At 45.9% G+C, this 15,632-nt stretch overlaps 1 protein-coding gene across 1 annotated transcript in view; it reads left to right on the top strand.

The window, feature by feature from the left end:
* The window catches only part of NOTCH1 (notch receptor 1), a 119,385-nt gene that overhangs the window by 72,453 nt on the left and 31,300 nt on the right, over window positions 1-15,632 (top strand). Inside the window, 6 exon segments of the mRNA XM_068249128.1 lie at window positions 1,931-2,116; window positions 2,237-2,350; window positions 4,829-4,942; window positions 7,827-8,060; window positions 15,040-15,091; window positions 15,093-15,148. Coding sequence (XP_068105229.1) covers window positions 1,931-2,116; window positions 2,237-2,350; window positions 4,829-4,942; window positions 7,827-8,060; window positions 15,040-15,091; window positions 15,093-15,148 — 756 coding nt within the window.

The raw sequence follows: 15,632 nt of genomic DNA, 5'->3' as shown, positions 1-15,632 counted from the left end.
CTATATGTCACTACAGGGCCTCTTTACTGCATTCTTCTATATGTCACTACAGGGCCTCTTTACTGCATTCTGCTCTATGTCACTACAGGGCCTCTTTACTGCATTCTGCTATATGCCACTACAGGGCCTCTTTACTGCATTCTACTATATGTCACTACAGTGCCTCTTTACTGCATTCTGCTATATGTCATTACAGGGCCTCTTTACTGCATTTTGCTATATGTCACTGCAGGGCCTCTTTACTGCATTCTGCTATATGTCACTACAGGGCCTCTTTACTGCATTCTGCTATATGTCACTACAGGGCCTCTTTACTGCATTCTGCTATATGTCATTACAGGGCCTCTTTACTGCATTCTGCTATAGGTCACTACAGGGCCTCATTACTGCATTCTGCTATATGTCATTACAGGGCCTCTTTACTGCATTCTGCTATATGTCACTACAGGGCCTCTTTACTGCATTCTGCTATATGTCATTACAGGGCCTCTTTACTGCATTCTGCTATATGTCACTACAGGGCCTCTTTACTGCATTCTACTATATGTCACTACAGGGCCTCTTTACTGCATTCTACTATATGTCACTACAGGGCCGCTTTACTGCATTCTGCTATATGTCACTACAGGGCCTCTTTACTGCATTCTGCTATATGTCACTACAGGGCCTCTTTACTGCATTCTGCTATATGTCACTACAGAGCCTCTTTACTGCATTCTGCTATATGTCACTACAGGGCCTCTTTACTGCATTCTGCTATATGTCACTACAGGGCCTCTTTACTGCATTCTGCTATATGTCACTACAGGGCCTCCTTACTGCATTCTGCTATATGTCACTACAGGGCCTCTTTACTGCATTCTGCTATATGTCACTACAGGGCCTCTTTACTGCATTCTACTATATGTCACTACAGGGCCTCCTTACTGCATTCTGCTATATGTCACTACAGGGCCTCTTTACTGCATTCTGCTATAGGTCACTACAGGGCCTCATTACTGCATTCTGCTATATGTCATTACAGGGCCTCTTTACTGCATTCTGCTATATGTCACTACAGGGCCTCTTTACTGCATTCTACTATATGTCATTACAGGGCCTCTTTACTGCATTCTGCTATATGTCACTACAGGGCCTCTTTACTGCATTCTACTATATGTCACTACAGGGCCTCTTTACTGCATTCTGCTATATGTCACTACAGGGCCTCTTTACTGCATTCTGCTATATGTCACTACAGGCCCTCTTTACTGCATTCTACTATATGTCACTACAGGGCCTCTTTACTGCATTCTACTATATGTCACTACAGGGCCTCTTTACTGCATTCTGCTATATGTCACTACAGGACCTCTTTACTGCATTCTACTATATGTCACTACAGGGCCTCTTTACTGCATTCTGCTATATGTCACTACAGGGCCTCTTTACTGTATTCTGCTATATGTCACTACAGGGCCTCTTTACTGCATTCTGCTATATGTCACTACAGGGCCTCCTTACTGCATTCTGCTATAAGTCACTACAGGGCCTCTTTACTGCATTCTGCTATATGTCACTACAGGGCCTCTTTACTGCATTCTGCTATGTGTCACTACAGGGCCTCTTTACGGCATTCTGCTATATGTCACTACAGGGCCTCCTTACTGCATTCTGCTATAAGTCACTACAGGGCCTCTTTACTGCATTCTACTACATGTCACTACAGGGCCTCCTTACTGCATTCTGCTATATGTCACTACAGGCCCCCTTTACTGCATTCTTCTATATGTCACTACAGGGCCTCTTTACTGCATTCTGCTATATGTCACTACAGGGCCTCTTTACTGCATTCTGCTATAAGTCACTACAGGGCCTCTTTAATTTATATTTCGTTGTTTTGTTAACACAGTTAAATATCTTGTATTGAATAGTGTCTCTGGTTGTGCAGGCTCCACGCCGTGTGAACACACCGGTAAATGCATCAACACGCTGGGCTCCTTCCAGTGCGACTGTCCTGCGGGGTACGCCGGGCCGCGCTGTGAGATCGACATCAACGAGTGCCTGTCCAACCCTTGCCACAATGACGCCACCTGCCTCGACCAGATTGGGGAATTCCACTGTATCTGCATGCCAGGTGCGGAGACCTCCGTCAGTACGACCGCAGAGGGCTCCAGCCGCCCAGCTGCACTGTTATAGTTCATTTATTTTTTTTTCTCCTTTTAACGGTTTTATTTAATTGTCTACTGACGTTCAGGTTACGAAGGCAAGTTCTGCGAGATCGATACAGACGAGTGCGCCAGCAGCCCCTGCCTGCACAACGGCAAGTGCTCCGATAAAATCAACGAGTTCCACTGCGAATGTCCCACAGGTAAGAGAGATCAATAGAGGCAGATCTGGCCGGCAAGGCCGCTGATAATCCGCCTGCAGGCGTTCTCTGTCAGCCTCCCCTCCGCAGAATCTCCCCCCGCCCTGCAGGCGTTCTCCGGCAGCTCCCCTCCGCAGAATCTCCCCCCGCCCTGCAGGCGTTCTCTGTCCGCCTCCCCTCCGCAGAATCTCCCCCCGCCCTGCAGGCGCTCTCCGGCAGCTCCCCTCCGCAGAATCTCCCCCCGCCCTGCAGGCGCTCTCCGGCAGCTCCCCTCCGCAGAATCTCCCCCCGCCCTGCAGGCGTTCTCTGTCAGCCTCCCCTCCGCAGAATCTCCCCCCGCCCTGCAGGCGCTCTCCGGCAGCTCCCCTCCGCAGAATCTCCCCCCGCCCTGCAGGCGCTCTCCGGCAGCTCCCCTCCGCAGAATCTCCCCCCGCCCTGCAGGCGCTCTCCGGCAGCTCCCCTACGCAGAATCTCCCCCCGCCCTGCAGGCGCTCTCCGGCAGCTCCCCTACGCAGAATCTCCCCCCGCCCTGCAGGCGTTCTCTGTCCGCCTCCCCTCCGCAGAATCTCCCCCCGCCCTGCAGGCGTTCTCCGGCAGCTCCCCTCCGCAGAATCTCCCCCCGCCCAGCAGGCGTTCTCTGTCCGCCTCCCCTCCGCAGAATCTCCCCCCGCCCTGCAGGCGCTCTCCAGCAGCTCCCCTTCGCAGAATCTCCCCCCGCCCTGCAGGCGCTCTCCGGCAGCTCCCCTCCGCAGAATCTCCCCCCGCCCTGCAGGCGCTCTCCGGCAGCTCCCCTCCGCAGAATCTCCCCCCGCCCTGCAGGCGCTCTCCGGCAGCTCCCCTCCGCAGAATCTCCCCCCGCCCTGCAGGCGTTCTCTGTCCGCCTCCCCTCCGCAGAATCTCCCCCCGCCCTGCAGGCGCTCTCTGTCAGCCTCCCCTCCGCAGAATGCCGCCATCCCCATCCTCGCCCGCTGCACCCAGAATTTAGATATTACGCGGGCGCATTTGGACTCGTCACAAGGGGCGGCGTTGCCAGATCTAGCCTGGCACGATGTCACCCGAAACTTCAATCCGCTCCGGCACCACGCTGCGCAAATATGCAATTATGGCCATTTTGGCGCCCAAGGTATTCAAATTACCATTACTCATAATAAAATTAGTAGTTGTGCATAAGAATTGCATAAAGCACAGTTTGCTAAAAATATCTCTTTGGTGCTCCCCTCAAGCAGCTATCACCCTAGGCATCTGCCTGGCTTGTCTGTGCCTAAAAACAGCCCTGTATATCGGTGAGTGTGCTGTGTGTAAATCATCCTGGGCCTGAGGCAGCAACTTGCAATAATACTATAGTGCACAGCAATATTCTAATTCCTTAGCAAGTACCACGAGTTACGATATTAAGTAGTAACGGTCGCTGGACTTGTGCTAAGTATAATATTGCTGTTCGCTGTCTGTACATGGCAGTAATACCGCAAGTTACTGCCTCAGGCCCAATATGATTTACACACTGCACAGTCAGCTAAATACAGGGCCGTTTTTAGGCATACACAAGCCAGGCAGATGCCTAGGGTGACAGCTGCTTGATGGGGGCACCAAGGAGATAAACTGTGCTTTATGCGAATCTTATGCACTGCCTGTTACTGTCCCAGGCCCATTGTTCTTTATGTGAGATCTGAGTTAGTAAGAAATGCTCCTTGCTTTCGCGGATATCCACTCCTCTATTGAGCCGGGGGTTCCCAGTCATTCCTCCACCTGTCGCGGTCACCTTTTGTCTGGTCAGGTGCTAAAAGCTGCTAATAGCTGTTGTCTGAACCTGGTTATCTGAAAAGGCTTACAAATAATTAATGCTGATTGGAGATGACTGCTCCCCAGTGACCGGAAAACGATTCCTTCTCACTGTCAGCTGCTGGTATGACCTCACCGGCCCGCCGCAAGCGAGCCAATCACATTGGGCTGCCCAGAATCGCAGTGTGATGTCATTGTTCACCCCGTTTTAGTTACTAGTGATAAAGGGAGCTTTTTCAGTCGTGTCACACACAATCACCTTCCGCCATCAGAGGGCGCTAGAATGTTGGCGTTCTGATTAAAGGCGCCCGTTAACGGTGCAATATTTTTACTCGGATGCAATCAGATTTGCAGGTTTGTAAGTTGTTGGAAGGTAATTATCGATTGTTCCCATAAACGGGCCAATTAGGGCACTTTACGTCTTCAGGTGTGATCGCAAAATCCATTGACAAAATTCTGCATTCCAATCGACCATAGAATCGTTTCATGTTGAATTTCCCCACATTCTGTGGGGTTTTCGTAAAACATTGTATCGAATTGTCGCGTGTGAGGAATATTGTACAGTTAATGGGCATAAAACCTCCTAAACGGACTCCTTCGTTGTCTTTTGAAAAACGTTCGCTTCCGCATGAGTTGTGTGTAGTATTCCCGGCTGTTGTACGGCAGATTCCATTAACGTTTTTTTCTATTACCCCTCCCCAGGTTTCACCGGCCCCTTGTGCCAGATTGACATCGATGAGTGCGCCAGCACGCCGTGCAAGAACGGAGCGAAGTGTGTCGACGGCTCCAACGCCTACACCTGCAAGTGCGCTGAAGGTAATGCTCTGCGGGATGTAAGAGCACCTCCTGCTGATTTTTGGATTGCCCCGATCCTGAGCTGTGTAAAATCTGCATTTAATTTGCATATAAATCAGAACTATTACCATCTCTGATTCTCATGTCCTCCTTAGCAACCGGCAGCTGCCTGCGCACTCTGCACAGTTTGGGCCATCGTTACACAGGCTAGGATAGTCTTGGACGACCCAGCGAGCTTATGCAATGGCTGCTTTCTGCGTTAATTTTAGAATAAATTGCAATATTTTTCACCTAAATCGTCCTTTAAAATATCTGCTTTTAAATGTAATACAAAGGCGCAGAGGTTTGTTCCTGGCTGCTGGCCGGGATGCCTGGAAACAATGCAGAGTTCGTTAGGCTGAAAGCGGCGTGGAAAGTGATCTGCGGCGCAGCAGATGTCCCCAGCTCTGGTGTCACAATGATGGAGAATGCCGGCGGCTTCTCTTGTGCTGAGCGGGGCAAAGGTGTTGCCAGCAGAGGAGGCCTCCCTTTCTCTCCCTCCATTGTGCCTTTATCCTCCCCTTCCCCGGCGCTGCAAGGCAGACAAAAAGACGCGGGAAAGAGAAAAGAAAGAGTTTTCAGGACACTTTAGAAAGCAGCCAGGGCCTTATTGGGTCGCGGGGAGGAGTGGCCTCCGTGACATGAGCCCAGAAAGGGGTACAATGGGGCTTTTGTTATGGAGCTCATGCTCGGGCCGTCTCACCGCTGAATAGCCACTAATCAGACTCTTGTGATTGCCGGGCTGAGAGGCGCAGACACTGCGGTCTCCACCAAATCCCCTCCGTGTTGTATTATGTGTTTACATAGCACTGACAACTCCTGCAGCACTGTACAGAGTACATAGTCATGTCACTGACTGTCCTCAGAGGAGCTCTCAATCTAATCCTACCATAGTCATAGTCTAATGTCCTACCATATTATTATTATGTAATTATATAGCACTGACATTTTCTGCAGCACATTACAGAGTACATAGTCATGTCACTGACTGTCCTCAGAGGAGCTCACAATCTAATCGCTACCATAGTCATAGTGTAATGTCCTACCATATTATTATTATGTATTTATATAGCACTGACATCTTCTGCAGCACATTACAGAGTACATAGTCATGTCACTGACTGTCCTCAGAGGAGCTCACAATCTAATCCTACCATAGTCATAGTGTAATGTCCTACCATATTATTATTATGTATTTATATAGCACTGACATCTCCTGCAGCACTGTACAGAGTACATAGTCATGTCACTGACTGTCCTCAGAGGAGCTTACACTCTAATCCTACCATAGTCATAGTGTAATGTCCTCCCATATTATTATTATGTATTTATATAGCAGTGACATCTCCTGCAGCACATTACAGAGTACATAGTCATGTCACTGACTGTCCTCAGAGGAGCTCACAATCTAATCCTGTCATAGTCATAGTCTAATGTCCTACCATATTATTATTATGTATTTATATAGCACTGGCATCTTCTGCAGCACATTACAGAGTACATAGTCATGTCACTGACTGTCCTCAGAGGAGCTCACAATCTAATCCTACCATAGTCCTAGTCTAATGTCCTGCCATATTATTATTATGTATTTATATAGCACTGACATCTTCTGCAGCACATTACAGAGTACATAGTCATGTCACTGACTGTCCTCAGAGGAGCTCACACTATAATCCTACCATAGTCATAGTCTAATGTCCTACCATATTATTATGTATTTATATAACACTGACATCTTCTGCAGCACATTACAGAGTACATAGTCATGTCACTGACTGTCCTCAGAGGAGCTCACAATCTAATCCTACCATAGTCATAGTGTAATGTCCTACCATATTATTATTATGTATTTATATAGCACTGACATCTTCTGCAGCACATTACAGAGTACATAGTCATGTCACTGACTGTCCTCAGAGGAGCTCACAATTTAATCCTACCATAGTCATAGTCTAATGTCCTACCATATTATTATGTATTTATATAGCACTGACATCTTCTGCAGCACATTACAGAGTACATAGTCATGTCACTGACTGTCCTCAGAGGAGCTCACACTCTAATCCTGCCATAGTCATAGTCTAATGTCCTACCATATTATTATTATGTATTTATATAGCACTGACATCTTCTGCAGCACATTACAGAGTACATAGTCATGTCACTGACTGTCCTCAGAGGAGCTCACAATCTAATCCTACCATAGTCATAGTGTAATGTCCTACCATATTATTATGTATTTATATAACACTGACATCTTCTGCAGCACTGTACAGAGTACATAGTCATGTCACTGACTATCCTCAGAGGAGCTCACACTCTAATCCTACCATAGTCATAGTGTAATGTCCTACCATATTATTATTATGTATTTATATAGCACTGACATCTCCTGCAGCACATTACAGAGTACATAGTCATGTCACTCACTGTCCTCAGAGAAGCTCACACTCTAATCCTACCATAGTCATAGTCTAATGTCCTACCATATTATTATTATGTATTTATATAGCACTGACATCTTCTGCAGCACTGTACAGAGTACATAGTCATGCCACTGACTGTCCTCAGAGGAGCTCACAATCTAATCCTACCATAGCCATAGTCTAATGTCCTACCATATTATTATTATGTATTTATATAGCACTGACATCTCCTGCAGCACATTACAGAGTACATAGTCATGTCACTGACTGTCCTCAGAGGAGCTCACAATCTAATCCCTGCCATAGTCATAGTCTAATGTCCTACCATATCATTATTATTATTATGTATTTATATAGCAGTGACATCTTCTGCAGCACTTTACAGAGTACATAGTCATGTCACTGACTGTCTTCTCACATTTATTCCTGTTTCTCAGGTTTCACCGGACAGCACTGCGAGACCGATATAAATGACTGCAACCCGGACCCGTGCTACTATGGCGACTGCATTGATGGCATCGCTACCTACTCCTGCAACTGTACCCCTGGCTATACCGGGCGGCTGTGTAAAACCAATATTAACGAGTGCCAGAGCGCCCCCTGCCAGAATGGCGGTGAATGCCAGGACCTGATTAACAGCTACAAGTGCAATTGTCCGAAAGGCACGGCAGGTAAGTGCCCTTTTTCCCCGCGCTCTCGCATGATGCGTCCTGATGATCAGTAAGGCTGCTATAGAGCTAACTGCGTCCCGATAAAACACACAGGCAAGTCTTGGCTAGCAGGAACCGGAATGTGCAGAGGCTGAACCACAACTACCAATTGAAAAGCTGCCTATAACTGTCTCTTACCCATCAGCTGCCGGTTAATCTGTTGGTAGCTCCAGAGTCTTGGCTCCGCCCCTCTCCCCAGTAGGAAGGCGGGAGCCGAAATTACTCCTAGATTATAGTTGCTTTATGTTCCGGGGGGTAATAGGGTGTGGTTTGAGGTTTATAAGGTCATATACGGGCCCTTAGGCTGGATCCACACTATAAGCGCTTTTCTGAGCGCTTGTAATTGCAGAGCGCTGTTTAAGAATCACTCCCATTCACTTTCATTAAAATCACGGTAAAAATCGCCGCATATGCAATGGCGCGATCGCAGCGATTTTTACGTGATTTTTGCCACGATTTTAATGAAAGTGAATGGGAGTGATTTTTAAAAAGCGCTCAGTTAGGCAGCATTACCCCCACCAAATAGTCAGTGACTCTGCTGCATCAGGCCGCACCCCCCGTCAACATAATTAGTGTCACCCCCCCCCCCCCCCACCCCACCCACCACATCCCCATCTCCAGGTAGTCAGTGAGGCAGCACATCCCAACCCCCCCCCCCCCCCCCCCCCCCCCCACACACACACACAATTATGCAGCATCCCCCCTGATTGGTTAGGACAAGGATAAGGAATCTTAAGGTGGCCACACACACGATACAGTAAAATGATCCGATTTTATGGCACTTCGATAAATATGATCGGATCTCCTGAAAAAAATCGAAAGGTTTTTTTTTCATTCGACTGAAAAATCCGATCGGATTTCCCCTTTTTTTTTTTAATTATTATCGATCCGGGAATGCTCGAAATTTTTCTTCAATTTTTTTAAAGATTGTATGGTGTGTGTTAGATTGTCGATTTATTAATATACACACCCAAGCAATTTTCTCAGTTTCCAATCATTTTTATTATAATTGGGGAAAATTGAACGTAGGTGTGTGGTACATTGGTCATGTTTTTGAAATGTTACAATCAGTCAGAAAAATTGATTGCAATTCTTAAATTGAACAGATATTTACAAGATTGTATGGTGTGTGGCCACCTTTATAGAGCACATAGACCTTTCCCCACAGGGGGACTGCAGTTAGTAACACCCCCTCTAATTATGCAGTAGCACCCCCTCCAGATTGTAAATGACCCCTATTATCTGGACAAATATTCCCTTACCTCTCCAGGCCAAGCCGCACTGATCCCTCATCCACCCCGATTCCTCTCATGTCCAACTACAACCACGGCTGCCGGGACTAAACGTTATCTGGCGGGTAATGCAGCTGCATTGTATACCAATGTGCGGTTACGTTGCCTGATGGCAACGCACAAAGGATGGGGTCAGACGCAGAGGCACCCAGATTGAGAACCCCTGTCCTTGTCCTGAGCTGTATTTTCTCACCTTATCGATAAAATGTATTTTAAGCCACCAGCAGGCCAGAAAATACTGCAGAGTACTTTGGCAGGACTTTTTCAGCCACTTTGGGGATTTCTCAATTGCAGAAAGCTGAAAAGTCACTTTAAAGTGAACCAGAGACGAAGCACCCTTGTGTATTTTACCATGTATATCAGTAAGAACATTAGAGAAAACACTTACCATGCTCTCTGTTTCATCCTCACTGCTAAAAGTGTCTATCAGCTGTCACAAGAATCCCAGACTGAGCAATTAAATCTGGCTTTGCAGGGAATGATTATTGCTGAGTCATTATAGCAAAGCCACAAGGGGGCAGGCTTGGGCTTGAAATAACACCACAGAAGACAGATTTAGCTATAATCTTTCTGTAGCAAAGTTAGACGGAGCAGCCTGACTTCTCAGTCGGGGATTCTTATCAGACGTGATAACAGTCAGATTACACAGAGAACAATGAAACAAAGGGCAGATTAGGTGTTTACTGTCATGTTCCCACTGATTTATAAGGTAATGCTGGGAATACACGGTTCGTTTTTGCCTTCGTTTAAACCTTCGTTTCGATTGTGCCTTTTGTCCTTTTCGATCCCGAAATAATCAGTCATACGGTTAATATCACCACCCACGGTTTAGTTTTTTTTTCCGATTCTGATGGTTTCGTTTTTCCAATGATCGAAGGCTGCAAAGAAACGAAACGAAAATCCCTTTTTACAGGGACGGACTAGCATAAACGAATGTATAATCGATCTGAACAGCCATCAAGCCTACCAATGGCTCGATTAGATGGATAAAGAGAGATAATATCAAACATGTTCGATCACTAGTCGTTCGTTTTTGGGGTCTATTAATCGAAACTATAATGAGATTATGACTATTTTCACATACGTTTTCAACACTCGATTCGTTTACCGAACGAATCGAAGGTTTAAACGAAGGCAAAAACGAACCGTGTATTCCCAGCATTAAATACAAGAGGGTGCTTCATCTCTGGTTCTCTTTAAACAGAAGATAAAAAAAAATCTACTGAGAGAAAACTTATGAGAAAAAGTGTATTGAATAAGAACCATTGACTTTCGTTGCATTTTAAAACATTTGGCCTCAATTCACTAAGCTTTATCAAACACTTTATCAAACGTTTGATAATTTACCTCATGGGTAAAATCTGATTTTGAATTCACTAAGGTGTTAGTTATTGAACATTTTATTGATAAAACATTTGATAAATATATAACACTTTCGTGAATTCAAAAGTAGATTTAACTCATGAGGTAAATTATCAAACGTTTGATAAAGTGTTTGGTAAAGTTTAGTGAATCGAGGCCAAACTATCCCATTGGGGAACACAAACTACTTATGGGGTGACTGCCACAAAGTTTCCAAAAAACTCAACAATATTCAACAAATCTAAAGATAATTGGGCATCAATTTGCCCGTAGCAGCAGTCCCCACATACTTGATCATCTTACCCATACTAGAGATAGTGGGCGGGGCAAACCTTAACACAGAGACATTTCAACAAGGTAACTGACCAAAAATAGGTTATAAGCCACCTTAATATATCAAGTATCAAAATTTATTTAAACAATTGGGAACATGCAAGAAAAGTCTCAAAATGACATACACATCAAATGGAAGCACATATGATTCAAAAATTAAAATTGCCTAAGCAAAAAACTGATGTAGCCATCAAAAACAGCATTCATGATAAGCATTCCGGTTTAATAGAACAATTGGACAATCCCCTGCTCACATACCCCACGCATCCCGCGCTTACATACAGGTGCCATGCATAATTTTTAATAATTAATAGCGGGGGTCCCCCTCTGAGATAATCATATTACTTTGGATATTGCTCAGCAGCTCTGGTGACGATATCTGACAGTCCCCTCATACACTGTCCACTTTGGGAACTGGCATATGGAATACAATTAGGCTGTCGGGATGTGATATATCCATAGAGAAAAAAAGGGGTAGATCTCACCGCAGTGCAGGAGAATAGCGTCTAATTCACTCCTTTAGTGCAGGCATCACTGCTCCGCTTGGTCCTATAGCATGGCGACACTAGTCCTGGAGCCCCTCCATTGGTCTCTATCCTTCCGCTTTGTTAGATAGTGAGGTCGCCTTTTCTCCGTTTAAGTCCAGCTGTAACCAGTGACCCCCGGCGGGGCAAGCAGCGGGGAGAAAGACCCAAGACGCTCGGACATTCAGCGGCATGGGAGCGTGTCCGGAAGCTCAGGCTGCGTGGCTCCGCCTACCGACGTTTCGCGTCATGTGTGACGCTTCATCAGGGGTGGTCCTCCGCATACAGCAATCCAGTTAAAAACAGTCTGATGGCCAGCCCCTTCATCACGTACACTGCGCGACTCATATTATGACAAGCTGCTTGATAGGCTAATAGCCATACATATATACGGGTCACCCAAAAGTTTAGATTTGTAGAAACAGGACATAAGTAATAAGTTCACCAATATGGCGGAGGATGATTCAAGGCACCTAAATAGGAATATTAGCCTTATGTATTGGCATCAATGTTCAATCAATATTTTCACCTCTCCCACGCTGGGCAAGTCCACTAATCCCATTGCGTTCAAACTCCATAAGGATAACATAGGGCCATATTACAATATAGCAAGGGGAGGCGGGACCCTATTCACATCACAGGGGTATCAGCATAGATTATATTCTCATCTCCAGTATGCTTATCAAACTTTACTGGATTCATGGTCCTGTACTTCATTAATTACATGGACAGTATTTCACAACTCATGAGGTAATAGTCCTAATAGGGGGATACCTTTTTCTCTTGGCACCAGTAATGCATGACACCACCATTCACTGCGGGTTCACATACATCCCTCCCCTCAGTAATACCTCCGAATCCGCAAGAATGGGGTTAGATCCAATTCTGCATTTAGGCCAAAAGGGGCCACAGTATTTAATTTGAATATCCAAGATGCTTCCTTACAATACAGCAGCTCATCAAAATCCCCTCTTCTTGCGGATACCTTTAACCTATAGATACCCATGTCCATGTAATTAATGAAGTACAGGACCATGAATCCAGTAAAGTTTGATAAGCATACTGGAGACGAGAACATAATCTATGCTGATACCCCTGTGATGTGAATAGGGCCCCGCCTCCCCTTGCTATATTGTAATATGGCCCTATGTTATCTTTATGGAGTTTGAACGCAATGGGATTAGTGGACTTGCCCAGCGTGGGAGAGGTGAAAATATTGATTGAACATTGATGCCAATACATAAGGCTAATATTCCTATTTAGGTGCCTTGAATCATCCTCCGCCATATTGGTGAACTTATTACTTATGTCCTGTTTCTACAAATCTAAACTTTTGGGTGACCCGTATATATGTATGGCTATTAGCCTATCAAGCAGCTTGTCATAATATGACTCGCGCAGTGTACGTGATGAAGGGGCTGGCCATCAGACTGTTTTTAACTGGATTGCTGTATGCGGAGGACACACCCTGATGAAGCGTCACACATGACGCGAAACGTCGGTAGGCGGAGCCACGCAGCCTGAGCTTCCGGACACGCTCCCATGCCTCTGAATGTCCGAGCGTCTTGGGTCTTTCTCCCCGCTGCTTGCCCCGCCGGGGGTCACTGGTTACAGCTGGACTTAAACGGAGAAAAGGCGACCTCACTATCTAACAAAGAATCCTTATGTCCTGTTTCTACAAATCTAAACTTTTGGGTGACCCGTATATATGTATGGCTATTAGCCTATCAAGCAGCTTGTCATAATATGACTCGCGCAGTGTACGTGATGAAGGGGCTGGCCATCAGACTGTTTTTAACTGGATTGCTGTATGCGGAGGACACACCCTGATGAAGCGTCACACATGACGCGAAACGTCGGTAGGCGGAGCCACGCAGCCTGAGCTTCCGGACACGCTCCCATGCCGCTGAATGTCCGAGCGTCTGGGTCTTTCTCCCCGCTGCTTGCCCCGCCGGGGGTCACTGGTTACAGCTGGACTTAAACGGAGAAAAGGCGACCTCACTATCTAACAAAGCGGAAGGATAGAGACCAATGGAGGGGCTCCAGGACTAGTGTTGCCATGCTATAGCATCAAGCGGAACAGTGATGCCTGCACCAAAGGAGTGAATTAGATGCTATTTTCCTGCACTGCGGTGAGATCTACCCCTTTTTTTCTCTATGGATATATCACATCCCGACAGCCTAATTGTATTCCATATGCCAGTTCCCAAAGTGGACAGTGTATGAGGGGACTGTCAGATATCGTCACCAGAGCTGCTGAGCAATATCCAAAGTAATATGATTATCTCAGAGGGGGACCCCCGCTATTAATTATTAAAAATTATGCATGGCACCTGTATGTAAGCGCGGGATGCGTGGGGTATGTGAGCAGGGGATTGTCCAATTGTTCTATTAAACCGGAATGCTTATCATGAATGCTGTTTTTGATGGCTACATCAGTTTTTTGCTTAGGCAATTTTAATTTTTGAATCATATGTGCTTCCATTTGATGTGTATGTCATTTTGAGACTTTTCTTGCATGTTCCCAATTGTTTAAATAAATTTTGATACTTGATATATTAAGGTGGCTTATAACCTATTTTTGGTCAGTTACCTTGTTGAAATACTTATGGGGTGAGGCAGGGGTGCAGTTTAAAGAGAAACTCCAACCTAGAATTGAACTTTAGCTGATACCCCCTTTTACATGAGAAATCTATTGCTTTTCACAAACAGACCATCAGGGGGCGCTGTATGACTGATATTGTGCTGAAACCCCTCCCACAAGAAGCTCTGGGACCGCGGTACTTTTGGCAGTTTGTTACAATGTAACAAGGTTCACAGACAGGAATTAGCTGTTTACAGCCAAAACAGCTAGGAGCAGCTACATAACCTGCCCACAGTAACAATGTCACCATGTGATAAATGTCAGAATGTGAATCAGGGAGAGGAAAGATTTTACAATGGGCAAACACTGACTAAATCATTTATACATAATTATTGTAAAAATGAAGCTTTTTATTACATTATTTTCACTGAGTTCCTCTTTAAGTCTTGACTGTATGTTTTTTCCATATCCTTAAACACCTGAAGTGTGGGATATGGAGGCTGCCCTATTTTTTTTCCTGTTAAATAATCCCTGTTGTCTGGTTTACCTGCTGGTCTATTTGGCTGCAGTAGTGTCTGAATCACACACCTGAAACAAGCATATGGATAATCTAGTCACACTTCAGTCAGAGCTGATCTCCTGCATGCTTGTTCAGGGCTATGGATAAAAGTATTAGAGGCAGAGGATCAGCAGCACAGCCAGGCAATCCGCATTGTTTAAAAGGAAATAAAAATGTCAGCCTCCACATCCCGTGTACTTTAAAAGAAAAAGACTTCACATTCCCTGCAAATACCGCCATGCCTCGATGTCTTTCAAATGTTTTCTTCCATTTCTTTTATTTCAAGGGATAAACTGTGAAATAAATTTGGACGACTGCGCCAGCAACCCGTGCGACTCGGAAATGCATCGACAAGATAGACGGCTACGAGTGCGCCTGCGAGCCTGGCTTTACAGGTAAGAGTGCAGTCAATGGGGCGCTTGTCTATGAGTGCGGTCAATGGGGCGCTTGTCTATGAGTGCGGTCAATGGGGCGCTTGTCTATGAGTGCGGTCAATGGGGCGCTTGTCTATGAGTGCAGTCAATGGTGCGCTTGTCTATGAGTGCAGTCAATTGGGGCGCTTGTCTATGAGTGCAGTCAATGGGGCGCTTGTCTATGAGTGCAGTCAATGGGGCGCTTGTCTTGAGTGCAGTCTGTGGTGCGCTTGTCTGAGTGCGTCTGCCAGCCTGGCTTCACAGGTAAGAGTGCGGTCAGTGGCGTTTGTCTGGCTATGAGTGCGACTGCGAGCCTGGCTTCTAGGGATGGTCGGAAATGCCAATTTCCGATTCCGTGGAAAATCTGCAGTCTGCCATTGCCAATTACCGCTACCGATTCCGCTTTCAGCTACCAATTTCCGCATTCGATGCAGATTTCTGCCGGAAAATCGCGGAAATTTCTGCC

The sequence above is a fragment of the Hyperolius riggenbachi genome, chromosome 8 (genome assembly GCF_040937935.1).
Source record: "Hyperolius riggenbachi isolate aHypRig1 chromosome 8, aHypRig1.pri, whole genome shotgun sequence".
NCBI classification, from domain to species: Eukaryota; Metazoa; Chordata; class Amphibia; order Anura; family Hyperoliidae; genus Hyperolius; species Hyperolius riggenbachi.
Note: the sequence above shows the minus strand (reverse complement) of the source record. Positions and strands in the feature narration are given on the sequence as shown.